Source organism: Bufo gargarizans, chromosome 8 (genome assembly GCF_014858855.1).
Source record: "Bufo gargarizans isolate SCDJY-AF-19 chromosome 8, ASM1485885v1, whole genome shotgun sequence".
NCBI lineage: Eukaryota > Metazoa > Chordata > Amphibia > Anura > Bufonidae > Bufo > Bufo gargarizans.
In genome coordinates, this window is record NC_058087.1 from 60532825 (window position 1) to 60560127 (window position 27303).

The 27303-nt window shown below is 45.2% G+C and overlaps 1 protein-coding gene across 4 annotated transcripts in view; it reads right to left on the reverse strand.

Annotated features, from left to right (window-relative positions):
- The window catches only part of LOC122945262 (probable S-adenosylmethionine-dependent methyltransferase CRG1), a 142093-nt gene that overhangs the window by 92442 nt on the left and 22348 nt on the right, over positions 1–27303 (reverse strand). Inside the window, exons 1-4 of one of the 4 annotated variants that reach the window (XM_044304281.1) lie at positions 25049–25315; positions 12018–12184; positions 11713–11926; positions 11234–11337 (exon numbers count right to left, since the gene is read on the reverse strand). In XM_044304281.1, the coding sequence (XP_044160216.1) occupies positions 11234–11337; positions 11713–11926; positions 12018–12184; positions 25049–25222 (659 nt within the window). In that variant the 5' untranslated portion in view covers positions 25223–25315. Of the gene's footprint in view, positions 1–11233; positions 11338–11712; positions 11927–12017; positions 12185–25048; positions 25316–27303 lie in introns of those variants that run through there. The other 3 variants (XM_044304282.1, XM_044304284.1, XM_044304283.1) reach the window with 3 other exon arrangements.

Genomic DNA, 27303 nt, shown 5'->3' on the forward strand with positions numbered 1-27303 from the left:
AGACACAGGGAGCTTGAGAAGGGAGTGGGGGGGTTTTGGTGTAATGAGGGGGTACATCTTAATGCTCTGGGTTTGGACATGCGGTGTTAAGCGTTGCAGGAGGAAATGGAGATTGCTGTGCATGTGTGGAGGGACGCACAGGCTTAAGGGGTCAAGCCGGTGTGTCTGTGGCAGTGGGAGGTCCTTGGAGTTGGTGAGTTTATCAGGTGATGAGGATGGGAGGGCCCCACGGTGGGGGCTGGACTCCCATTGGTCGGTGGGCGGCTGTGGCTGAATTGTTGGGGTGAGCCGGCAGGGGTGCCCCCGAGCCAGCGGTCAACGGCTGGAGGTAAGTTGGCTCACCCCAATATGGTTATTCAGTGGTCTTGGGGCTTCAAGGACCTCCCCCTCGGGGACTGAACATTTGTAATGTTGGTATCTGGAAAAAGGTTAATTTTTGTATGTTTGTTAATAAAAGGCTGCTGTGACCAAATTTAATCCAAAATATGGTGTCTGTGTCATTATTGGGTTAAGGTGGGGATGCGGAGGATATAGTGGGGTGGGGTGAGTTGAGGTAAAAGGGGTGAAGGGTCGAGTGTAAATACCCAGTACCCCCGTCATGACATTGAGGAGGGGATTAATAGCACCATATCTATTTTTGCAGATAACAATTAGGTGTGTAGAACTGTACAGTCTATGGAAGATGTCCATAATCTACAAGCTGACTTGAACACTCTGAGTGATTGAACCTAATTTGCCAAGTTAATGCCCAATGTGGACAAATGTAAAGTAATGCATCTTGGTAGTAATAATCTCTGTAGCTCATATGTCCTAGGTGATGTAGAACTGGGAGAGTCACTTAGAGAAGGATTTGGGTGTCCTTGTGGATGGTAGATTAAATTGCACCATACAATGTCAATCAGCTGCTTCTAAGGCCACTAGGATATTGTCATGCATTAAACGAGGCATGGACTCGCTGCGGAGGGATGTAATATTACCACTTTACAAAGCATTGGTGTGGCCTCATCTGGAACATGCAGTTAAGTTTTGGGCACCAGTATATAGTAAGGACACAGTGCAGCTGGAGAAAGTACAGAGGAGAGCAACTAAACTGATAAGGGGAATGGAAGGTTTTAGTTATGAAGAAAGATTAAAATTATTGAATTTATTTAGTCTTGAGAAGAGATGTCTAAGGGGGGGGGGGGGGGGGGCATGATTAACCTATACAAATATATAAATGGGCCATACAAAAAATACGGTGAAAAGCTGTTCCATGTAAAATGCACTCAAAAGACAAGGAGGCACTGCCTCCAATTGGAGAGGAAAAGGTTCCATCTCTAGAAGCGTCAAAGCTTCTTTACTGTAAGAACTGTGAAGCTATTGAATAGACTTCCTCAGGATGTGGTCACAGCAGGAACAGTAGACAGTTTCAAAAAGGGTGTAGACAAATTCTTAAAAGTAAAAAACTTTAATGCTTATAAAATTGTGTAGAAATCAGAGTCTCAATTCCTTTTGGGATTTGCATCCCCACCTATCCCTTGGTTGAACTTGATGGACGCATGTCTTTTTTCAACCGTATTAACTATGTAACTATCCACAGGCAGTCCAGTGTCCTTGTCACCACGTACTTCTCAGTCTCCTACTCCGCTTCGTCGTCAGCCATTAATAACAGAATGTGTGGCCAGGAAACAGCTCTACAGGCTCACCAATCTAATGGTGCACAAGCTTAATTCCCACCTGGACAAGTTACTGGTGGTGCAGACACTGCTGTAACGTTTAGTAGAGTATTCTACTTTTAGGGAGCTAATGGTGTTCCTTCAGCTTTGCTCGAAGATGCCTAGCCGGCATTATTTCTTCCTACACCTCCTCCTCCATGGACATCCTCCCATCCCCAACAACAGCAGGGCAGAGCATTACTATTAGGCCTCATGCACACAACAGTTTTTTTTCACGGTCCGCAAAAACGGGGTCCGTGGGTCCGTGATCCGTGACCGTTTTTTCGTCCGTGGGTCTTCCTTGATTTTTGGAGGATCCACGGACATGAAAAAAAAAGTCGTTTTGGTGTCCGCCTGGCCGTGCGGAGCCAAACGGATCCGTCCTGAATTACAATGCAAGTCAATGGGGACGGATCCGTTTGATGTTGACACAATATGGTGCCATTTCAAACGGATCCGTCCCCATTGACTTTCAATGTAAAGTCTGGAGTTCTTTTATACCATCGGATTGGAGTTTTCTCCAATCCGATGGTATATTTTAACTTGAAGCGTCCCCATCACCATGGGAACGCCTCTATGTTAGAATATACTGTCGGATATGAGCTTCTTCGTGAACCTCAGATCCAACAGTATATTCTAACACAGAGGCGTTCTCATGGTGATGGGGACGCTTCAGGTTAGAATACACTACAAACTTTGTACAAGACTGCCCCCTGCTGCCTGGCAGCACCCGATCTCTTACTGGGGGATATGATAGCACAATTAACCCCTTTAGGTGCGGCACCTAAAGGGGTTAATTGTACTATCATATTCCCCTGCAAGAGATCAGGGCTGCCAGGCAGCAGGGGGCAGCCCCCCCCCCTCCCCAGTTTGAATATCGTTGGTGGCACAGTGTGCCCCCACCATCGCCCCCCCTCCCTCCCTCTATTGTATTAAATCGTTGGTGGCACAGTGTGCCAACCACCATCGGCCCCCCTCCCTCCCTCTATTGTATTAAATCGTTGGTGGCACAGTGTGCCAACCACCATCGGCCCCCCTCCCTCCCTCTATTGTATTAAATCGTTGGTGGCACAGTGTGCCAACCACCATCGCCCCCCCCCCCTTCCCTCTATAGCAGTAACATTGGTGGCAGTGTGCGGTCTCAACAGTAGAAGATTCATACTTACCTGCTTGCTGCTGCGATGTCTGTGTCCGGCCGGGAGCTCCTCCTACTGGTAAGTGAAAGGTCTGTGCGGCGCATTGCTAAAGAACTGTCACTTACCAGTAGGAGGAGCTCCCGGCCGTTCACAGACATCGCAGCAGCAAGCAGGTAAGTATGAATCTTCTACTGTTGAGACCGCACACTGCCACCAATGTTACTGCTATAGAGGGAGGGGGGGCGATGGTGGTTGGCACACTGTGCCACCAACGATTTAATACAATAGAGGGAGGGAGGGGGGGCGATGGTGGGGGCACACTGTGCCACCAACGATATTCAAACTGGGGAGGGGGGGGGGTCTGCCCCCTGCTGCCTGGCAGCCCTGATCTCTTACAGGGGAATATGATAGTACAATTAACCCCTTTAGGTGCCGCACCTGAAGGGGTTAATTGTGCTATCATATCCCCCTGTAAGAGATCGGGTGCTGCCAGGCAGCAGGGGGCAGTCTTGTACAAAGTTTGCAGTGTATTCTAACTAGAAGCGTCCCCATCACCATGGGAACGCTTCTGTGTTAGAATATACTGTCGGAAATGAGTTTTCACGAAGTGAAAACTTAGATCAGAAAAAGCTTTTATGCAGACGGATCTTCGGATCCGTCTGTATGAAAGCAACCTACGGCCACGGATCACGGACACGGATGCCAATCTTGTGTGCATCCGTGTTCTTTCACGGACCCATTGACTTGAATGGGTCCGTGAACCGTTGTCCGTCAAAAAAATAGGACAGGTCATATTTTTTTGACGGACAGGATACACGGATCACGGCCTCGGCTGCAAAACGGTGCATTTTCCGATTTTTCCACGGACCCATTGAAAGTCAATGGGTCCGCGAAAAAAAACGGAAAACGGCACAACGGCCACGGATGCACACAACGGTCGTGTGCATGAGGCCTTACTCTCAATCCCTCCTATCTCATATGTAAAGTCAAGTGTTAACATGCAGTATTAGAGCTTATCAGCCTGGGCGAGAGTAGCCACACAGCTGATCGCTTGCTAATGTGCATTAAGTAGCAATCATCCCACTGGCTTTCTTTCTACCAACTCCAACTGGGCAGGGTGGTTAGCGACAATAGCTGCAACATCATGGCCATACTGAACTTGGGTGAAAACCCTGCTCCCGTGATAAATCTAGTCATGCAATGCTTTTTAAAAACTGGCTTGTGGAAAGTGCTGGCAATGTCTAGGAGACTGTCCTTGCTTTTCAGCAATTCTTATTTGGCAAAGAACTCCCTCCTGGACTTGCAGCGAAAGAATGGTCTGCCGTTAGACTGCTTAATCCGCTATGTTCCAACTCCCTGGAATTTTCCTTTGCACATGCTAGAGCATCTGCGCAAGAAGAGTAAACACAACATACTTATCTAATCAATTTGCTCGGGATGGGCCATCTGCTGCCATCTTGATTGAATATATTGTATAAAATACCGTATGGGCTTCGTGAGACTTTACACTAGATCTTCAATCAAGATAGCAACAGCCGACCCTTCACGAGCAAATGGATGAGTTAAGTGATTTTTTATTTATTTATTTGACACTCTGTTTTATGCTTCAATCAGCTATGAACGTGGTATCTAAAGGATACAATGATGGTGAGCGGCGCAAGTCATTGCACCAGCTACTTACAAAGAAATGCGCTTTGTGATAAAGTAATTAGTCACAAAGCAAATTTTTTCGTAAAATTCGGCAAAGCAGACAAATCCATTTTTTTTTATACTTGGACTACCAACCACCACCTACCACCACTACTACAACCCCTAAACAACCAATCTACTGTCTTTTCTGTGTAACAATGTTTGGGGAAAAATGCTAGAAGGGGAGTATATTTCACCCAGAATGGGTGAGAAGAGGAATTCTGAAAGCCAAGTTGTCTCAGTAAAGCAGTTTGTTGAAACAGGTTATTTAAGAATTTATGGATTGGACTCAAATGTAGTGGCATACAGGTTTGGCAGTGGATATGCCACTCCCTTCCCAATTCAGTACATCACTTTTCCCAGCCTGAGGCAATCTCAAGTGCGTCTACAGGGATCATTACTGGTGAATAAATAGAAGCCTCAGTTAGTGTCAGAGCATGGTGGCTGTTTGAACATGTGGCTGTGCAAAGCCTTCTACCCCCCCCCCCCCACCCCCCAACATGCTGAAGGTATAGAGAAGTTCTCTGTATAGTTAGAGCACCTATGGGCAGGTGCTCATTTGATATTTTTGTGTTTTGCTTTATGTGCTGTGTCTTCACCCCAAGGGACAGTTAACTTGGAACCTGTATTGTGTTGTTTTGGATGAAAAATAAAACCCCATTTGGACTCTTAACCACTGAAGTCTGAGAGTCTACTGTTGCAGCAACATGCCACGATTACCCTTTCCACATCTACACTGTACTCCTGCAGGGAGAATTTTTCTAGACTTTTACATAATGAGCCACTCTATCTTCTGACAATTAGCACTTGTGCATGTATAGATACAGGCAAGCATTCTGCCCCCATTAACGTATAATTTTTGGATACCTGTTCCCAACAAGCCACTTTTTCTTCTTCGACAGTTGTGCGTGTTATATGGGCAGGCATTCTGCCCCCATTAAGGTGTAATTGTCACAACCAGACAGCTGAGAAGCTCCGACAGAGGCCTTTCAGAATCTCCTCCTTGAGTTCTCTTTGTTGTGCTGTTCAGTTCCTCATCTCGTTAGCCTCTCTCAGCTGTCATGTAGTTGGACTAATTGCATCCCTTTAAATTCCGCCCCATAATGCATTACTGGGCGGCTTATACTACTTCCTGGAGTGTGTGTGCATGCTGATCTTGTTTTCCAGTCTGCTACAAAGTTAAGTGCTGAACATTTATCTGTTATTTTCTGTTTGCTGGATCCCAGGTGACCCTGACTCCCTCCGTGTCTGGTGTAGGGAGCCGGTGGTCATGTCCCCTCACTATTGTAGGGTGTTCAGGGGTTATATAGTCGAGGTACGTGGATATGCAACCTTCCACCTTTCGGATCTTTGCATAGGCTGAGCAGCCAGGGAAAGTCTCAGGTCTTGTGCAGGGGTCTCCCTTTTGGTTCCTTAGCTTTGGATCCACTCAGTCATATATGCATGTTGCTTTGTCTTGTTTCCTGTACACCGTCCGTGACATTATAAGCCGCCCAAAACCGTCTCAAGCATGGATCCGGTTTCACTTTTGGCTGAACGCTTCCAGGGTCTTTCATTGGAGGTAGCTGATCTCCGTAAGACTTTTTCTCAGCTTCAAGTGACCGGTTCAGCTTGCGTTCATGGAGTTTGTTCTGAGCCTAAGATCTCGCTCCCGGATACGTTCTCCGGGGGTAGTGAGAATTTTGTGCCTTTTAGAGAGGCTTGCAAACTCCATTTTCGCCTTCTTCCCCATTCCTCTGGTGATGAGGAACGGAGGGTGGGGATCATTATATCGCTGCTCAGGGGTAACGCTCAGTCCTGGGCCTTTTCGCTGCCGGAGGGGGCACGGCCTCTCCGTTCAGTGGATGAATTCTTTTTAGCCCTGGGTCAGATATATGATGATCCGGATCGTATTGCTCTGGCTGAGTCTAGACTACGTCTATTATGCCAGGGTAAACAATCCGCAGAAATATACTGCTCAGAATTTCGGAGATGGGCAGTTGATACTGGTTGGAATGATGCTGCACTCCGAAGTCAATTTTGCCATGGTCTTTCAGAGGGAATGAAAGATGCATTTGCCTTTCATGAGAGGCCTATTTCTTTGGACTCTGCTATGTCTCAGGCCGTTCGTATTGCCAGGCGTCTTAGAGAGAGAGGAGAGATGTCCCCTTCCTGTCATACTCAGTCCCAGGACAGTGCAGCGGTCCCATTCTGTGCGCAGGGGTCTCAGTCGCTGTCAGCCCCTTCTGAGCAGGAGCCCATGTAGCTGGGGTTGATTGCTTCTGACAATAGAAGATTCAGCTCGCATGGGAGGGTTTGTTTTTGTTGTGGAGGTATAAATCATTTGGCAAATATTTGTCCCTCTAGGAGATTCAGGCAGTTTTCTGGGAGTAATAAAGAAACAAACAGGAAAAAATCTTTTAAAAATGTTCCGTCTGTTACTATTGGCAGGGTTGAGGCGGAAATTGAAGGTTTTCCGTTTGCTTGTAGTTCTCGTTTTGTCCTGCCGGCTAGGGTGGCGCTAGAGAGCAAGAACATTTTTTGTGAGATTTTTGTGGATAGTGGAGCAGCGGTCAATCTCATTGATAATCAATTTGCGATAACTCATGGTTTCCAGGTGCGCACTTTGGGAAAGGATATTCCTGTTTTCGCTATTGATTTCGCTTTACTTTCTCAGAAATCATTAAAGGGCATAGTTCACAATATCCGTTTAATTGTGAGTGATGCTCATGTTGAGGATGTGTCATGTTTCGTCCTTAGCGGTTTGCCTACTCCTCTAGTGTTGGGGCTACCCTGGCTCACTAAACATAACCCCACCATTGATTGGCAAGCGAGGCAAATAAATGGTTGGAGTGACTTTTGCAGAGAGAATTGCCTCACGACATCTGTTTCTGAGGTTGCTACTAAGACTGTACCATCTTTTCTCTCTGAATTTTCGGATGTCTTCTCTGAGAGTGGAGTTAAGGATTTGCCCCCGCACAGGGAGTACGATTGCCCTATTAATCTCATCCCAGGCGCCAAACTGCCTAAATCTCGTTTATACAATCTTTCCCAACCTGAGAGGATCGCTATGCGTGCTTATATCTCTGAGAGTCTGAGAAAAGGACACATACGACCCTCGAAGTCACCTGTTGCCGCTGGTTTTTTCTTTGTTAAAGAAAAAAGATGGTTCTTTAAGACCTTGTCTGGATTTCAGGGAGCTGAACAGTATCACTATTCGTGACCATTATCCGCTTCCTCTGATCCCAGACCTGTTTAACCAGGTTGTTGGGGCTAAAGTCTTTTCCAAATTAGATCAAAGAGGGGCATACAACCTGGTCAGGGTCAGAGAAGGAGACGAATGGAAGACAGCCTTCAATACCCCTGAGGGCCATTTTGAGAATTTGGTTATGCCTTTTGGTTTGATGAATGCCCCAGCTGTTTTTCAGCATTTCGTGAACAGCATTTTTTATCATTTGATGGGAAAATTTGTATTAGTGTATTTGGATGAAATTTTGATTTTTTCTCCTGATTTCAAAACTCATAAGGAACATTTACGTCAAGTCTTGCTCATCCTGCGGGAGAATAAATTATATGCGAAACTGGAAAAATGTGTGTTTGCGGTTCCAGAAATTCAATTTCTGGGGTTCCTTCTCTCCACTTCTGGTTTTCGCATAGACCCCGAGAAGGTCCGTGCTGTGCTTGAGTGGGAGCTTCCTGAGAATCAGAAGGCGCTGATGCGGTTTTTAGGCTTTGCCAATTATTACAGGAAGTTTATTTTGAATTATTCCTCTATTGTTAAACCACTCTCTGATATGACCAGAAAGGGGGTAGATTTTTCTTCTTGGTCAGTAGAGGCGCGTAAGGCTTTTTCTAATATCAAGGAGAGTTTTGCTTCCGCTCCCATCTTGGTGCAACCTGATATTTCTTTACCCTTCATAGTTGAGGTTGATGCTTCTGAGGTGGGTGTGGGGGCGGTCTTGTCTCAGGGTTCCTCTCCTGCCAAATGGCGACCGTGTGCCTTTTTCTCGAAAAAACTCTCCTCCGCAGAGAGACATTACGATGTGGGAGATAGGGAATTGTTGGCCATCAAGTTGGCTTTTGAGGAATGGCGCCATTGGCTAGAGGGAGCCAGACACCCTATTACCGTATTTACTGACCATAAAAATCTGGCCTACTTGGAGTCAGCCAAGCGTCTGAACCCGAGACAGGCCAGATGGTCTTTGTTCTTTTCTAGGTTTAATTTTGTGGTCACGTTCCGCCCTGGAGTTAAGAATGTGAAGGCAGATGCCCTGTCACGTTGTTTTCCGGGAGGCGGGAATTTTGAAGACCCGGGTCCCATTTTGGCTGAAGGTGTGGTGGTCTCTGCTCTCTTTTCTGAATTGGAGGCAGAGGTGCAGGCAGCCTAGTCAGAGGCTCCTGATCTTTGTCCTCCTGGGAGGTTGTTTGTGCCTCTCGCTTTAAGACACAAGATTTTTAAGGAACACCACGATACGGTCCTTGCTGGGCACCCGGGGGCAAGAGCCACACTGGATCTCATCGCTCGGAGATTCTGGTGGCCTGCGCTTCGTAAGTCGGTTGAGGGTTTTGTGGCAGCCTGCGAGACTTGCGCTCGTGCCAAAGTCCCTCATTCACGGCCATCAGGTCCTCTCCTTCCCTTACCCATTCCTTCCCATCCATGGACACATCTGTCCATGGACTTTATAACGGACCTGCCTCGTTCCTCGGGGAAGACTGTGATTCTGGTGGACCGTTTTAGCAAAATGGTGCATTTCATCCCTTTTCCTGGTTTGCCCAATGCTAAGACGCTGGCGCAGGCATTTATTGATCACATTGTCAAATTGCACGGTATTCCTTCAGACATAGTCTCTGATAGGGGCACGCAGTTTGTTTCCAGATTCTGGAAGGCTTTCTGTTCTCGCTTGGGGGTTCGGTTGTCATTCTCTTCTGCTTTCCACCCGCAGTCGAATGGCCAGACAGAGCGCGTCAATCAGAATCTGGAGACATATCTGCGCTGTTTTGTGGCGGAGAATCAAGAGGATTGGTGTTCTTTTTTGTCCCTTGCTGAGTTTGCTTTAAATAACCGTCGCCAGGAGTCCTCTGATAAGTCACCATTTTTTGGTGCATATGGGTTTCATCCGCAGTTTGGGACTTTCTCGGGAGAGGGGTCTTCTGGTTTACCTGATGAGGACAGATTCTCCTCGTCTTTGTCATCTATTTGGCAAAAGATTCAGGATAATCTAAAGAGCATGAGTGAGAGATATAAGCGTGTGGCAGATAAGAGACGTGTGCTCTGTCCGGACCTGAATGTTGGTGATCTGGTGTGGTTGTCTACCAAGAATATCAAATTGAAGGTTCCCTCCTGGAAGTTGGGTCCTAGGTTTATTGGGCCTTACAAAATCCTGTCTGTCATCAATCCTGTTGCCTACCGTCTTGATCTTCCTCAGACTTGGAAGATCCATAATGTTTTTCATAAATCCTTATTGAAACCTTATGTTCAACCCATTGTACCCTCGCCTTTGCCTCCTCCTCCAATTATTGTTGATGGGAATCTTGAATTTCAGGTCTCTAGGATTGTGGATTCTCGTCTTGTCCGCGGTTCTCTTCAGTACCTTGTTCATTGGGAGGGTTATGGTCCTGAGTAGAGGATGTGGGTCCCAGTGACGGACATTAAGGCCTCTTGTCTCATCAGGGCTTTCCATAGGTCCCATCCTGAGAAGGTGGGCTCTGAGTGTCCGGAGTCCACTCGTAGAGGGAGGGGTACTGTCACAACCAGACAGCTGAGAATCTCTGACAGAGGCCTTTCAGAACCTCCTCCTTGAGTTCTCTTTGTTTTGCTGTTCAGTTCCTCATCTCGTTAGCCTCTCTCAGCTGTCATGGAGTTGGACTGATTGCATCCCTTTAAATTCCGCCCCATAATGCATTACTGGGCGGCTTATACTACTTCCTGGAGTGTGTGTGCATGCTGATCTTGTTTTCCAGTCTGCTACAAAGTTAAGTGCTGAACATTTATCTGTTATTTTCTGTTTGCTGGATCCCAGGTGACCCTGACTCCCTCCGTGTCTGGTGTAGGGAGCCGGTGGTCGTGTCCCCTCACTATTGTAGGGTGTTCAGGGGTTATATAGTCGAGGTACGTGGATATGCAACCTTCCACCTTTCGGATCTTTGCATAGGCTGAGCAGCCAGGGAAAGTCTCAGGTCTTGTGCAGGGGTCTCCCTTTTGGTTCCTTAGCTTTGGATCCACTCAGTCATATATGCATGTTGCTTTGTCTTGTTTCCTGTACACCGTCCGTGACAGTAATTTCTCATAACACCGTAGTTGTATTTAATCATTATCTGCCCCAATACATTTTTTAAAATAGTTTTTGGAACCTTTTATTATGAAAAGGCATAACTTATGTGATCGTGCAGTGTTTTTATATAAGCTATTAACACCATCAACCATGCGTAGTATACCCATAGCTATTTATGTCAGTCAGTCATTCAGACATGATTTACTATTGATGTCATTGAATTCAAGAGATTAGGGAGGCGAGGGGGTAGAAAAAAAATACAAAAATGCATTAAATAATTTTCATTTTTTTCCTAGGAGATTAGATGGAGCCATATAACAATTTTCAGGGCAATTGGAACAATTTGGGATTGGGTAGAATCGATTCAAGTCCAAATCAAACTTTTTGAAAATTTCGCCAGACCTGAATCAAACCGAATCACAAAAGGTTCACTTATCTCTGCATTAATTATGTAAAAACTTACAATTCCTTGTCCTTTAGTGGAATAGCCTCGTATATATTTTGGTACTGGCAAAGCAGGGGCTGTATTACGCTTTTTTGAACATACTGGAGCAAAGTATCCCATACCTGCAAAAAATACAATCAATCAATAAATTAATTGAATGATTACTTTCATGAGGGTTGAACTGATCCGCAATCCTTTAGTGTGCCAAGGCCCTGACACAATATATCAGGTCTCCAAAGGTACAATAAAACCTCATTGGTGTCATAAACAAAAAACCTATTAGACCTTATTGATATAATGCACAACCTATGATAACAGATTGCAATTAAACATGGACACATGTTCTGTATAGGTGGAGGATGTACCCTCAGAATCAATTGCTCTGGTGGGCCCAAGAATCCTAAGTCCATATACAAATACAGCACAGAATTCTAGTATACACAAAAAAGATGTACAAATTATATCTGCATTATCACTAATATTCATCAGCACGTTACCTCTGACATTACTGCGCTCAGATCACGTGACAAATCCTTGTATTCAATCTCAGTGGCTGGATAAAAAGCATGTAAAGCCAGGCATCCATTTGTCTTCAGTACTCGAACTGCCTCACTGAGAAACTTGTCTATTGTAAACCAATGTGCAGCAAGTCCAGAATGCACCAGGTCCACAGAATCATTCTTCACAGGTATCTTCTCTGCTGAAGCCACCCTATAGACAGAAGAGTGATTCCCAGGGTGACTGAGGCCATCTAATCCTCTCATTATATTAGCAGAACTAGTAATTCCAGCGCAGTACTCACATGTACGACACATTGTTGTTTGCGGATGTACTTTGTTTAGCCAAATTCATTTGGGATTCACTAATGTCTATTCCCAGGACCTTCTCGAAGTGAGGAGCTAGAGGTAAAGTGTAGCGTCCAGTCCCACAGGCAACATCCACCAGCATTCCAAGGGGCTGCCCATTTGTCTGTAGAGAAGGGAAGAGGATATTTTGTAAAGCTGAAATTTTTCTAAACACATTGGGGCAGTTTTACTAATCACGTCAAAAAATGCAACGGATTAATCACATTTGTTGATGGGGGATGATCAATCCCGCTCACCTTTCGACTATCTAGGCTGAGTTTATCCCATCCATTATCTTACCTCATGCCACAATTTAGCTAAAAGCACATTTCGAGTAAATACTGTATGCAAAACTAGTGATATCAGTTCTTGCACTGTCCTACAATCCTCCTCGTCAGTGTTTACTTTCCTGGGTGCAGCAGTGACGTCCTGCACACCCGACATCACCACTGCAGCCAATCACTGCTTCCGCACTCGTGTGTAGTACTCTGCTGAGGCAGTGATTGGTTGCTCTTTGACATAGTGTGTTGTGTATGGGACATCACTGCTGCAGCCAAGAAGATGACTTCATCTGTGTAGGACCAGAGCACAATGCTGGATTAGGCGGGAAAGAAAAATGGTGAGCATCAATTCTTCCTTCTATTACTTTATCACATTTACTATTGAAAAGTTTTAATTGAATGTATGCTGGTGCATAAATCTTCCACATTATGTTTGTTATAATGACAGCAGTACATGGTACATACAATTGTCATTTGGTTTGTGTCTGTCAACTTCCATACATTGTATTTCATTTGAGAACATTAGGGGACATTTGTAAAGAAATGTCTGTTTACACAAATGAGCATTATTAATCCTCCTGAATCCTGACCCTGGTTATTTCTTGCATATCTGACATGTGTCACTTTATGTGGTAATAACTTTGAAATGCTTTTACTTTTCCAAGCAATTGAGATAGAGATTTTTTTTGTAACATATTGTATTTCAGGTTTGTACTTAATGTTTTATCTTTATTAAATACAAAAATTATAGAAAATTAGGAAAAAATTACCAGTTTTCAATATTTGAGTTTCTCTGCTTTTGAGACTGATACTGCAGCAAGCCCTGGAGGAGCTAGTGTGGAGGATGGGAGTATAAGTGTCCCTGATGAAGTATATCGTCCTGCTAAGTGCACGGCGTCATTGGTTGCTATGACGCCGTGAGCTTCCTGCCGCCGCTGTACAGTAAAACACTTGCATAAATCATAGGAGTATATTAATGTAAAGCGGTGGCACGAAGCACATGGCGTCATAGCAACCAATGACGCTGTGCGCTCGTGTACTCAGCAGGATGGCAGGCTGCGTTTTCATGGACCGTGGTCCGTGAAAATCCTCGTATATGTGTGAATGAGGGCTAACGCTGTACTCCCTCAGGCCATTGCTCCCTGTATATTGGTGATGTGGAAATGTAGCATTAAAGAACTAGGCCAAAATTAAACGCAACAAAGTCTTTATATTAAGTGCAACGTAGAACTTCAAATGCATTCTGTGGCAGCAGACTAAGTGCAAATCTTCTCTTGCACCAACAAAGATTACAGAGGAAGGTTGGATGGCGGCAATTTAGCACTTAGGTTGTACTGACTTAGTATTGTTTTAGGTGGTGGGTGTCTTGGCTGTAATCCCTCACTTTGCAGCACTGTCTTTAATGCTGGTCAAAGCAGTTCACTCTGCTGTCTAGTATTTCAAGTCTTTCCTTGAGAAAGATGAATGATTGATCTCTTGGGAGTATTCAGAGCAGGAGCCCGGACTTGAGCTTCCTCTCCACTCCGTGAGCTTCCTCTCCACTCCGTCTCTTGACAGAAACCCCCCCCCCCCCCTCCTGGCAGAAAGCAGTACCAGCCCACCCCTAACAAGAGGGGAGGAACAGGTTGGTTAGCCCTGTTCCTTGTTAACCCTTTGCCATCCATATCCTGCTGTAGTACCCCCAAGGTCTGCTACAATACTCCATAAAATAATTACTTAACATTCACCATATTTACACTTTATGTTGGCATCATTTTGTAAATGTAATTTAATTTTTTTAGGATGTTAGATGGAAGGCTCAACATTTTAGAAGCAATTAAAAAAAAAATCCAGAAAATGTCCTAAACCGAATTTTTAAAGGACCATCTCAGGTATGAAGTCATTTTGTGGGGCTTACGACATAGAAACCACTCATAAATGATATTTTAGAGACTACACCACTCACATTATTCAAAACTGATTTTGCAAACTTTATTAGCCCTTTAGGTGTTCCACAGGAATTAAAAGGAAAATAAGGGTGAAATTTCAAAATGTTCTCCATTTTTATTTTCATTTTCTGGAAGACACCCTGAGGTACCCAAAAAGTGAACCTATTTTGGAAACTACACCCCACACAGATTTTGTAAAAGTGTTTAGTGAGTAGGGACAAGTGAACCCGAACTGAAAGATTCAGATTCGTACCAAACATCGGGGGTTCAGGCACTTGAAACCGAATTTTGTCACTAAAGTCTGTGTTCAGATGCTGAATAAAGTTTGTTGAAAGGCTACAGCACAGCCAATCTAAAATCTTTTTAGCTGTGGATACTTCAAAGCCATCACAGTCATGCCTAGTATTGGCATGGCTGTGATTGAACCCGCGCAGCAAGTGACACGGCCCGTATAACTGCCAATTCACGTGTGGTGCTGCCATTCTGCTCTAAATAGGGTAGGAGACAGGACACAGCTCGAGTGAGGCACAGTGTTAGGCAATAAGGCTCTGGGTACAGTCGGCAATAAGGCTCTGGGTGCAGTCAGGAATAAGGCTCTGGGTGTAGTCAGGAATAAGGCTCTGGGTGCAGTTGGGAATAAGGCTGTGAAGGGGCAGTCTGCAAAACCGCTTTTTAGGCAGAGTGTGCAATAATGTTCTGGTTAAAGTCTGCAAAATGCTGTGTGTGCAGTCTGCAATAAGGCTCTGCACCTGTGAAACAAATACTATTGTTCATCTTTATGTTAATTCTGTGTGTGACCTATAGACATTTTTTGGGGTGAGATACACCTCATTTGCACCTCTGACACAGAAATACAATTGTTCGTCTGTCTGTCAATATTGTGGGTGACAAATAAGGAACGTGACAGTGGTGCTGCTGGTATTGGTAGTGCTGCCGGGAGATGCCGTGGTTGATCTGTGCCAGCTACAGGCTCAAATGAAACACCTTCCTCTGGTGCATGCGTCATTTTGTAGGCCCAAGTACTGCTGTACGAATGGTGAGGAGAGAACAAGTAGAGGCGGTATTAGATTGGATTGATGAGAGTGCCTCCAGTTCTTTCACATTGTCTTTTAGCTAGTCCACTGCTGTAAGTGCACAGATGGCACCGGCGGCTCACGGAAATCAGTCTTTCACCTCAACCCCTTGCACATCAGCCAAGCAGTCTGAGCCCCAAGTTATGCAGCAGTCACTTATGCTTTTTGATGACTCTGCTGGTGGGGGTTCCATAGGCCATCCATTTAGCCCGGCCCCAGAAGTGGAAGAGATTGAGGGCATTGTTGCCCAACCGCTTATTTTGAGGTTGATGACATCGGAGGACCACTGCCGAACGTCTTGGACGATGACGAAACACAGGTGCCAACTGCTGCAGCTTTCTGCAGTGTGCAGACCAGCAAGGAGGGCACGGGTGGGGAGTGGGTGAAAGATGATGTGGAGGAAGAGGTGGTGGTCACGCAGCACCAGCCGCACAGCAAAAGAGGGAGTAGGGTGCAAAAGCACAGTGGCTGGCCCCTAGCCAGTATGCCTGCTACTGCCCACCACGCCAAGGGACTGAGCACACCAAAGCCAGCTCTAAGGAGTTCCCTGGCACAGCATTTCTTCAGGCAGTGTGCTGATGACAAGATAGCACGCTGTGAAGTCAGAGCCTGAAGCCAGAGCCTGAAGCAAAGCATAAATGTTCTTAACCTGAGCACCACCTGCATGACCAAGCATCTAAATGCAAGGCACGAGCTGCAGTGGAGTAAACACCTGAAAAACCACAAAAGATCTAAGGCTTCTCCTGCTCCCTCTTTTGCTGCGGTCTGGGCTTCTTCATCCCCCCATTGACTAATGGAGCGCCAAGTCATGACCGATCAGGTTTTAATCCTGGGACTCCATGCACTTAACAGCATAAGGATGGTCGACCAGTTGTGGACTTAGGGCTTGCTCTGCATGGGTTAACAGCCACACAAAACTCAATATTTATTGCCCTGATTCTGTAGTTTACAGAAACACCCCATATGTGGTCGTAAACTGCTGTATGGGCACACGGCAGGGCACAGAAGGAAAGGAAATCGTTTTTGGAGGGCAGATTTCACTTCTTTTTTTTTTTCTGTGGCGTTGACCGTGCGGGGAAAGTAATATCAAACATGTGTAGTATATTTTATTTTTTAAATGTTTAATCAATTATTAATGTGCGGCTATAAGAAGAAATTAGATTTTATTTTTATTTTTTTACACTTAAGCTGTCATGTCACATTTGAAGACCCCTTAATGCACCCCTAGAGTAGAAACTCCAAAAGAAGACCCCATTTTAGAAAGTACAGTATAAGGTGGCAGTTTTGTTTGTACTATTTTAGGGTACATATGATTTTTGGTTACTGTATATTACACTTTTTGTGAAGCAAAGTAACAAAAAATAGCTGTTTTTGGCCTGTTTTTATCTTTTGTTATGTACTGTGTTTATCTGACAGGTTAGATCATGTGGTATGTTTATAGAGCAGGATGTTACGAAAGCGACTATACCAAATATGACAACTTTTTTGGTTGTTTGATTCAGTTTGACATAAAGCATTAAAAAAAAAGATTTTTTCCGTGTATCATATTCTGAAAGCCATAGTTTTTTTTAGTTTTTGGGGCGACTGTCTTATGTAGGGGCTAATTTTTTGGGGTATGAGATAATGGTTTGATTGATACTTATTTTGGGGTGCATATGACTTTTGATCACTTGATATTATACCTTATTGTGATGTAAGGTGACAAAAAATTGTTTTTTTTTCTTACGGACGCAGCAATACCCAATATGTATGTTTTTTTAATTTATTTTACTTTAACACAATAATAACATTTTAGAAAAAAATAATTCATGTTTTTGTGTCTCCATTTTCTGAAAACCATATTTATTTTTTATTTTTTGGGCGATTGTCTCACATAGGGGCTATTTTTTTCAGGATGAGGTTACGTTTTGATTGGTACGATTTCGGGGTACATACAACTTTTTTGATCACTTTTATACCTTTTTTAGGAAAAGTTTCCATCATAGTTATTTTTTTCATATAGTTTTTTATTTTCTGTGGCGTTCACCCTGCGGAGAAAGTAACATGACCGTTTTATAGATCATGTGTAGTATATTTTATTTTTTAAATGTTTAATCAATTATTAATGTGCGGCTATAAGAAGAAATTAGATTTTTTTTTTTAAACTTGTTTACCCCTTTCTTTTTTTTACATTATTTTTAACCCAGACCCACTTGGTTCTTGCAGATCCAGTGGATCTGATTCCTCTATAATACACTGCAGTATGCTATATACCGTAGTGTACTGCAGTGTATTGTGACTTTACACAGCTTGATCAGCCTCCTGCCTTTAGCAGGAGGCTGATCAGGCTTAACTATACCATGGCAAGCCAATGGCCTGTGAAGGCGACCTGTTGCCATGGTAACCATCGGGACTGCTGCCACAGCAGTGCAGCGCCCGATGGGGGAGTCCCTATGGACTGCGGCATGGAAGGGGTTAAACGGCTGCCATCGGTGCCAACACCAATGTCAGTAGTTTCAAGCACTATGTGCTGACAATCTGCAAACTGCTCTGGCCATCCTGAAAATGGGGGAGGAGGGGCAGGGGATCGCGCCCGGCCATCCTGAAATTAGGGGGCAGATAAGAAGCTGCGGGGGGGGTTAATTATTATTATTTTTATATATATATATATATATATACACATATACATACACACACACACATATATAACAATGTTCTGATGCCCACAGTCACAGAATGTGGGCATCAGAACCTGACAGCCAGCATCAGAATCCTCCGATTGGCTAGTCTGTACAGACTAGCCAATCAGAGCGATCGCCGGCCCGGGACCGCCCTCATTGGTCCCGGGCGGTTTAGCTGAGATCCCTGGCTGTGTGTAACATCCGGGGTCTCAGCGCTGTCACCATGGGCGGGGGGGTGGGCGTTGTCCCAGGCGCCAGACTGCAGGGGTGGCTGGCTGGCCGCTGGAGCAAAAAACACTGACTTAATGTTTTCGCTCTGCTATGCTGCACTGCACAGAGTGAGCGAGGAGCGGTAAACTGTCAGCTGAAGGAGCACACAACTTGATGAATCACCAGGGCGCGCACGGCAGTACGCCCTTGTATAGGCTCCACCCACCTTCCAGACACTGAGAACTTAAGAAGAAGAACTTAAGAAGATGGCTGCCACTTCAGGACAGAGTGCAGCGGCGGCCTGTGTGTGACTGAGCGACATGACACTGACAGACCGTGAGTGATGACAGTGTCAGCTGGCCATATGAGGTCATAAATAAGGATCCTGGGACCTGGCTTTCACACACAAATGTGCAAAAATTCTTTATCAGACAGGCAGCAAGAGCACATTTAAAGGAAATGTTAAGGTGGTAAATGCCTTTCAAAGGAAGATGTGCTGTTCTTACTGGCACATTATTGGGGGCAATATGGGGGCATCTAATAAGACCACAAAAAAGGGGTATTTTATATGGGGGCACTATAGGGGAAGGGGGGAGAGGACCACTATGGGGGCTTCTGCAGAGGCCACAAAGAAGGGGTATTTTATATGGGGGGGCTCTGTATGGGGGCATTTTATACTGGGAAACATTATGGTGGGTACTAGAGATGAGCGAATTTCATATTTTGAAATTCGTTCATACTTCATTTGGTGGTAAAAGGTGAATTGCGTTATTAATTCCGTTACCACAGACCATAACGTAATTCTATGACGGAATGCACAACGGAAACAGGACGGATGCATTTTGCAGCCCATAGACTTCTACTATGACGTTAGGCATTCCTAATATTCCGTTATGCATTTCGTCATAGAATTGCATTATGGTCTGTGGTAACGGAATCCATAACGTAATTCACCTTTTACCACCAAACGAATTGTGAGCGAATTTCAAAATATGAAATTCGCTCATCTCTAGTGGGTACTATGGGGAAGGGGGGAGAGAGGTACTATGGGGTCATCCACGGGGGGCACTAAGAATGGGTATTTTATACTTGCCCTCAGTGTCCCCCATAATGTGCCAGTATAAAATGCCCCTATATAGTACCCCCAGTAAATGCCACCATAGTGCTCCTCTCCCCGCTTCCTCCTAGTGCCCACCATAATGTACCAATAAAAAATGCCCCATATATAGTGCCCCAGTAGATGCCCTTAGTGTCCCCCATAATTTGCATCTACCGGGGCACTATATATGGGGAATTTTTTATTGGGACATTAGCTCAACTGGGGGCATTAAAAGGGAGTATTTTTTGCACTGACACACATTATAGGGGACATTTTTTGTACTGTCACAATATAAGGAGAATTATTACTACTGGGGGTATAACGGTGGGCTTTATTACTACTGGGGGTCTATGGGGAACATGATTAATAGTATGGGCACTATGGGAGCAGTATTACCTCTGGGGCACAGAGATATGTTGGGGGGCACTGTGTGTGCTCTAGCAGAGAATTATTCCTATTGGTGGGACTTTTGGGAACACTATTACTGTGGGGGCACCTTGGCACAGTATCAGCTTACCACAATTATTTTTGGGGACGTTATGTTTACACTATTAGTGTCAGGGGCACTATTTGCTGGGCACAGGTATTTTAGGGCACTGTGTGCCAATAATTATTTAAGGGGGCATTATTTGCATGGTACTAGTATTTTCAGGGGGTTTATTAGTTTCTGCAGTATAATATTGGGGAGCACAGCGGCACAGTATTGGGGGTGGTAGGATGATTTGTCCAGAAGATGGGAGGATGATGGAAAAGTAGTAAACTAAGATTTTTTTTGTCAAACTGCAGAGATTAAAAATGGCTGAAAAAAGGTGGTCTGGTCTGAAAGGAGAAGATGAGAAAAGAGAACATCTACATCAAAGGAGACATCACTGGATGTAAGAGGTATGGGGAGCTGTATTACCCTATATGTTCTGTAGTGACGGCAGGGTGGCTATAGAATTTGGCCCACCCTGCCGCATCCTGGCCCCAGACTTCAGGTCACATTATCCGTGTTCTGAATTCTTGGGGCTCACACCCATCTACCATTATATGTACTCAGAGAGTTATCACTGTGTTATCTGAGGTGTTACGTATGACTGCAAGTGATATCTACTACATTATCTGTAAAAAGGGGCGTGGCCACAGGTTGGAGGGGGGGGGGGCGCAATACTTAGCTTGCCCCGGGTGCTAGCAACCCACACTACGCTACTGTGGTGACAGTTTAATGCCATGATGTGTATACTCGTCATGGAGCGCAAAGTATCAGTGCTCCATGACGAGTGTACATGTCAAATGGCGCTAAGGGGTTAATAATCTATCAAGTTTTTTTTTATATGAACATAGGCTGGTCGAGATGCTGTACACTGGATATATGTAGTGCAAAAAGTCTACTGTGTTATGTGCCACTTGTGCAAGGGGAGACTAGGGACTCACCTTGCTCAGGGGCCCACTGGGGGATTCATCTGTACCCCTGTGGGCCAGTCCGAGCCTGCATCTACTCCTAGATGAGGGAAAAGGCAAAAAATCCACAGGCAGCTAGTAGAGCATCTCAGCTCTGTACACAAAAAAGGATTCCATATTGTTAATAAAGACCAACTGAAAAAATTATTTTTAGCTCAAAAAAGGTATAATGAGATAATTTAAAATAAATTGCCCCCACAGGTGTACATAGCCTTTACGTTTCCACGTCACTATCTATGTTAAAAAAAAATTTTAACAAAAAATCCTGCAGTTCTCACACTGGCCACTAAGCCTAATAATTAGTGTTGAGCGAACCCGAACTGTAAAGTTCAGGTCTGTACCAAAATTTTTGGGTACCTGGACCCGAACCCGAACTTTGCCAGAAAAGTTTGGGTTCGAGTTCTGTGTTTGGGCATTTAATAAAACTTGTTGAAAGGCTGCAGGGCTGCCAATCAACAAGCTTTTAAGCTGTAGGCACTTAGAAGCCATCACAGCCATGCCTTTCAATGGCATGGCTGTGATTGGCTGGTGCATCATATGACCCAGCCTCTATAAAAGCTGGATCACGTATAGCACCGCCCATCAGCTCTGAGTATTGCAGGGACAGGAAGCTGGCAGCTGAAGTGAGGGAGAGTGTTAGGCAGAGGCGGCTCTAGACTTTGTGAGGCCTTAGGCGAAACTCGAACATGAGGACCCCACGAACAAAAGATATGTAAGCGATAATAAAGATCAACTACAAACAAAAACACTTGGTATAGTATCCTTTAGTCTGTATTAAATGTGCAATACATTTGTCAGCAGTGTTTTAAGTGAAAATAAATACTCTTACATCATATGTGTATATTTAACACAAGTGCTGTATAGTCGGCTCTCCCATACATACATAAAGAGGGAGTGTTGACCACCGCTCTGGGCACAGGTAGTACCGTACAGGAGATCATGGGGGATCCTATCGGTGTAATCCACCCTCTTTGTAACCCGACACAAAAATATAATAGTTAATCTGTCTTAGTTCAGTGGGTGAGATATTCCCTTTTTTGTGTGAGGTACACCTGCACTGCATACGTGACAGGGAAATAAATATAGTTAACCCGTCTGTTAGACTGGTGTGTGAAATATTCCAATTCTTGTTGTGAGGTACGCCTACACTGCATACCTGACAGGGAAATAAATATAGTTAATTCATCTGTTAGTTCGGTGTGTGAAATATACAACATTTTTGTGTGAGGTACATCTGCATTGCATACGTGACAGGGAAATTAAATATAGTTAATACGTCTGTTAGTTTGGTGGGTGACCTCAAAGAATGAGGAGAGCATCAAATAAGGGACGTGGTCCTGGTCGTGGTGCTGCTGGTGTTGGTGGAGCTCCTGTTGCAGGGAGAAGACGTGGTCGATCTGTGCCAGCTACAAGCCCAAATGAGACACCTTCCTCAGGTGCACGTAGGCGACAGAATGTTCAGCGTTATTTTGTAGGCCCGAATACCGGTGTACGAATGGTGAGGACAGAACAAGTAGAGGCGGCAGTAGATTGGGTAGCTGACAGTGCCTCCAGTTCATTCACATAGTCTCCCATCCGGTCCCCTGCTGAAAGCACAGAGTTGGCACCTGCAGCCCATGGGCATCTGTCTTTCACCTCACCACCTTGCAAATCAGACAAGCAGTCTAAGCCCCAAGTCACGCAGCAGTCTCTTATGATTTTTGATGACTCTGCTGGCAGAGTTTCCGAGGGCCGTCCACCTAGCCCTGCCGCAGAAGTGGAAGAGATTGCTAGCATCGATGCCCAACCACTTATGTTTCAGGATATGGACATGGGAGGACCACCGCAGCACATCTCTTATTATGTCGAAACACAGGTGCCAACTGCTGTGGATTTCTGAAGTGTGCAGACCAACAAGGAGGGCAGAGTGAAGAGTGGGTGGAAGATAATTTGGAGGATGATGAGGTCCTAGACCCCACATGGAATCAAGGTCATGTGTAACATCCCAGAGTATGTTACTAAACTATGTCTCCCTGCTACAACATGTTAAGTTTATATTTATTGTCATCTTGTGTAATTTAACTGTGCATTTCCATCATTATATGTATTTTCCAGGCCTGTGTGATATATTATGCTGTCATTTCCCTGTCCACCAGCAGGTGGCAGCAATATGTTTAGCAGGCCATAGCCAGTTTAGTATACCTAGCCTGGAATAGTCCATTCCAGTCTAGCCTCCCCTGTGTGAGCAGAAGTGGGATTGTCCCATGTCCTGTCTCATGAGGAGGAGAGGAAGTTAAGTTAGTGTGTACCAGCCCCCCTGCTGGGAAGGGCTGTGTTAGTAGGAGCTCCCGGTTACAGGGATCCCAACCTAGGATCCAGCCTCGGCTGAGGCCAAGGATCACTCTTCCCAGCCTGAGTCATCTACCTCAGCGGGTTACAAGCAAGCAACAACCTCTAGAACTTCAGATCTCCAGGAGGCCATTCCCTGCAAGCATTCCTGTGAGTACTAATCCAGAGTCTAGAAGAAGCCAAATACCTCCTCAGCTAGTCAGGCCCATTACAAGCAGAAGACAGACAGAGCAGAAGACAAATACCTGCCAGATTCACTAGGCATATGCCAAGAAGCAGAATAGATATAAATTCCTGCAACATATTGCCAATACCTGCTGGGACCCAAAAGAGTAAAGCTGTAACTCGTATGGATATCTGTTGCCATTAAGTAAAGACAAGTTGGATTATATCTCCTGTCTGGATCTCAATCATTCCTTAATTACTCCTACTGACCACACTCAATTTTATTGCAAGTGAGCCAGGATCCAGGAGTCCAGCCATACCAAGGTAGGAGACACCGTTGAAACTACCATATCTACAATACAGAGACATTATCCCCCTCTGGCATTCCTCACCTGGTACGTGAGCTATAACATCTTAAAGGGCCCTGCTACAGTACCTGCGCAAGCTGCAATTGGCGTCACGAACTACTACACATATATACTGACCCACTGTACTAGTGTCCTGCTCATTGCACATGTGAGTTGACGTGTGCAGTTCGGAAGAAGAAGTGGTGGTCACACAGCGCCAGCCGCATAGCAAGAGGGAGCAGGGTGCAAAAGCAGAGTGGCTGTCCCCTAGGCAGTACGCCTTCTACTGCCCACCGCACCCAGGGACTGAGCACACCAAATCCAGCTCCAAGGAGTTCCCTGGCGTGGCAGTACTTCAGACAATGTGCTGACGACCAGACCCGAGTGGTTTGCACGCTTTGCATTCAGAGCCTGAAGTGAGGCATAAATGTTCTAAACCTGAGCACCACCTGCATGACCAGGCATCTAAATGCAAAGCACGAGCTGCAGTGGAGTAAACACCTAAAAAACCATGAAAGATCTAATGGAAGCGTTCAGCTGTCCACCTCCCAAACAGTGGAGAGAAAGAGGAAGTCGTTGCCTCTGGGTAGCCTGGCACACATGAGCGACTACATGTTGCAGTGCCTGTGTAAAGACCTTCGAGTTGCCCACATTCTAACCAGTGCTGCTAATGAGTGGCCACCCTTCGGGATCCCCGCTACAAGGACAGCGTGCCGCTGTGCCATCCTTAATTCCGTTACTGGAGCGTGATCAGAAGATGCGCGAGTACAAGCGTATGCTGGTAGACGTGCCGCTGATTGCTGCTGAAGACCATGAACTGAGGTGGGCTCCCCGGGATACCGCAAAGTCACAGACAAGGAAAGCAACACCGACACCAGCTGTTCAGAAAACAAAAACTTTACTGAACAAAAGAATGAAACACAATCTCAAATGTAGTGAACATATAATAAAGTTACATACGCTTGGCCTGGACGCTGAGACCCCTGTGCTGCACAACACGGTGCCCTAAGATGGCCGACAGACACCACTTGCAATAATTTACCTATTGCGGGCACAACTATCACTGACCCGCCATACCGCTTATTACCCTAGGAAACGGGAACAATTGTGTGTGGTGCTAGATATAGGTGGCCCGCAGTGCAGCACAAGAGCTCACAATCTTACAGGTTTATATAATAGTTTCCCTTCCCTTCTTCCTAAACGACACCGTGACACGTGTCCATAATACTCCCAGTCAAGACGCTGGAGTAGCTGAAGTTTGCAGTGAAGTCCCTTGTTTCATCCAGGAGCGAGCTATAAACTTACAATAGTAGGTCCTGGTGTTGGGAAATTTCAGAATCTTTGTAGCACAATCCTTGCAGCCTGCCTCACACAGGATCACTATCTGACTAACTAAATGCAAGCTAGATCACAGTCTCTAGTTTTTCCAGGCTCACACAAAATACTGCGGTGCATACACGATCTGTCTTACCGACCCGGGTCTGTTCTTCATCAGATAGTGACTTAAACCAAATAACAAGTATGTCCACAATGAGGCCCTGCAGGGTCTGTAGCTCAGTTCCACAACTTTTCCAGCCTTCCGGGAACCAATCCTCTCTTTCCTGGATGACATCTGGATTGCTGACAGTCATCAGTCACTTCCAACAGTGACTCTGGCCACTCCAGATCTTACTGGCACCTGGATGCCACTAGATGCTGCCTTCCAGCTTCTGTGTCTGTCGAGTCATTTCCTGGTTCTTCTTCAGCTAGTAAAAAAAACCTCTCAATGCATATTCAATTATTGCAGTATGTTAGCTGTGTAGGGAAACAGCGGCCTCTTGTGCCAAAATGCAGAATGACAGTTCTAATAAAGTAATGTGTACAGAAACAGTATGAGCTGTTTCTCCATCTTACATTGGCATTCCCACCTGACAGTGGGGGCTCAGTGGAAGCACAAGGCGAAGGCAGAGGAGGACGAAGAAGTCGCCAACGCAGATGGGATACTGCCAGCACCTTAGAAGGGAGGGTTAGCATGGCTGAAATGTGGAAAAGCTTTGTCAGCAAGCCACAACACCCAGCACCACCAGCTGATATGGAACGTCTTAGCAGGAGGCAGCATTTCAGCAACATGGTGGAAAGTAAGTGTGCTCACACCCACACGTTCTGACTGATGAGTCTGTCCCATTCAACTTCTTGGTCTCTAAATTGGGCACATGGCCTGAGCTTGCCCTTTACGCCTTGGAGGTGCTGGCCTGTGCTGTGGCCAGTGTATTGTCCAAACTAGTGTTTAGCACGGTAGGGGGGTGATCATAGACAAGCGCAGCCGCCTGTCCACAGCCAATATGGACAAGCTCACGTTGAATAAAATGAACCAGGCATGGATCCCACAGGACTTGTCCGTACCTTGTGCTGAATAGACAAGTATACCGGCTGCAACCAGGCATTGTTATACTCCATCGCACTTTCTCTTTGCATTCTCTTTTCTATTTCCCAATGTTTTAGGGTCTTCCCAAATTTATAAAAAAATAAAAAATAAAGGGTTCGTTACCTCCTCCACCACTTCTACCTACACAGTCACGTCTACCGCCTCCCCAACCTTATACTCCACTTTGACCTCCGCCTCCTAGTCAAAGATTATTATTTTTTTAACTTTTTTCTATTTTATGTCATTTCCCTATCCACATTTGTTTGCAGGGCAATTGTCCTGCTCTTACCCCCATTTTGCTTCCTTTTGCAGCCCTCACTATGTCTATGTCTATTTTACAGGCATTTTAGTGCCCCAAAGTTTGGTCCCCATTGACTTCAGTGGGCTTTGGGGCCAAGATCGGGTCCCGAACTTTGAGCTGAAGTTCGGCTGAACCCGAACTTTCAGGTGTTCGCTCATCCCCACTAATAATCAGTTCCACTTCATGGTCTATACAGATCACTTTACTGCAAATATCTGCTTATTATTACAGGCTGCTCTCATTTATCTGCAAAAGATGGAACCGGCACTCAAAACACTTGTAGTTCACGTGGAGATAAAATAGATACAATTTATTATACATGTGCATATATAACCTAAAATGTCAATTACAATAAAATTCTAATAGCAATAAAATTCTATACAGGATCGCAGATGGCTCTATAATCGCACAGGTATAGGTGTATCAGATTTTGGATCCGCTAAATTGAACCCACTGCATCCGTATCTCCCCAGTGGGGGTGATTATTAGATCGCAGTTAGCTCAGATAGAGCGGTTTCCCCAGCCCGACCTAAACCGTTGCCGGCAACACAGATTGTGCTATAGATGTTTCTATAAGTCTTGTGTTAGATCCAAACAGATGGTAGATTAAAAGATGGATTAGATGGTGTACATCTTTTCTTTTAAATGATCTTACTTAATATAACATTCAAATTGTCCATCCAGTTTGTGATATCCTATTGTGCCAATGTGTCATATGCAGTCCCAGCCGTATTTCGGCTGTTTGCCCCCAAGTGAAGGAGGCTTTGTGTCCTTATGCAATATCGATCTATTCAAATAATATCGCTACTCACTGTGTACCCCGATACTTTGTCTCGTTCGGTGTGCGGGAATGTCTGCTGTGGCGTCCCACAGATCAGCAGTTCTCCGCTCCGGCAATGTTAGTTCTGGCTTGATCGAGATCTCGTCTTGCTTCCTGCGTGAGCTTGGTACAGACGTGAGTAGGATAATGTGCTTTTTTAGGTGAAGTCTCACTCAGATTTTCGCAT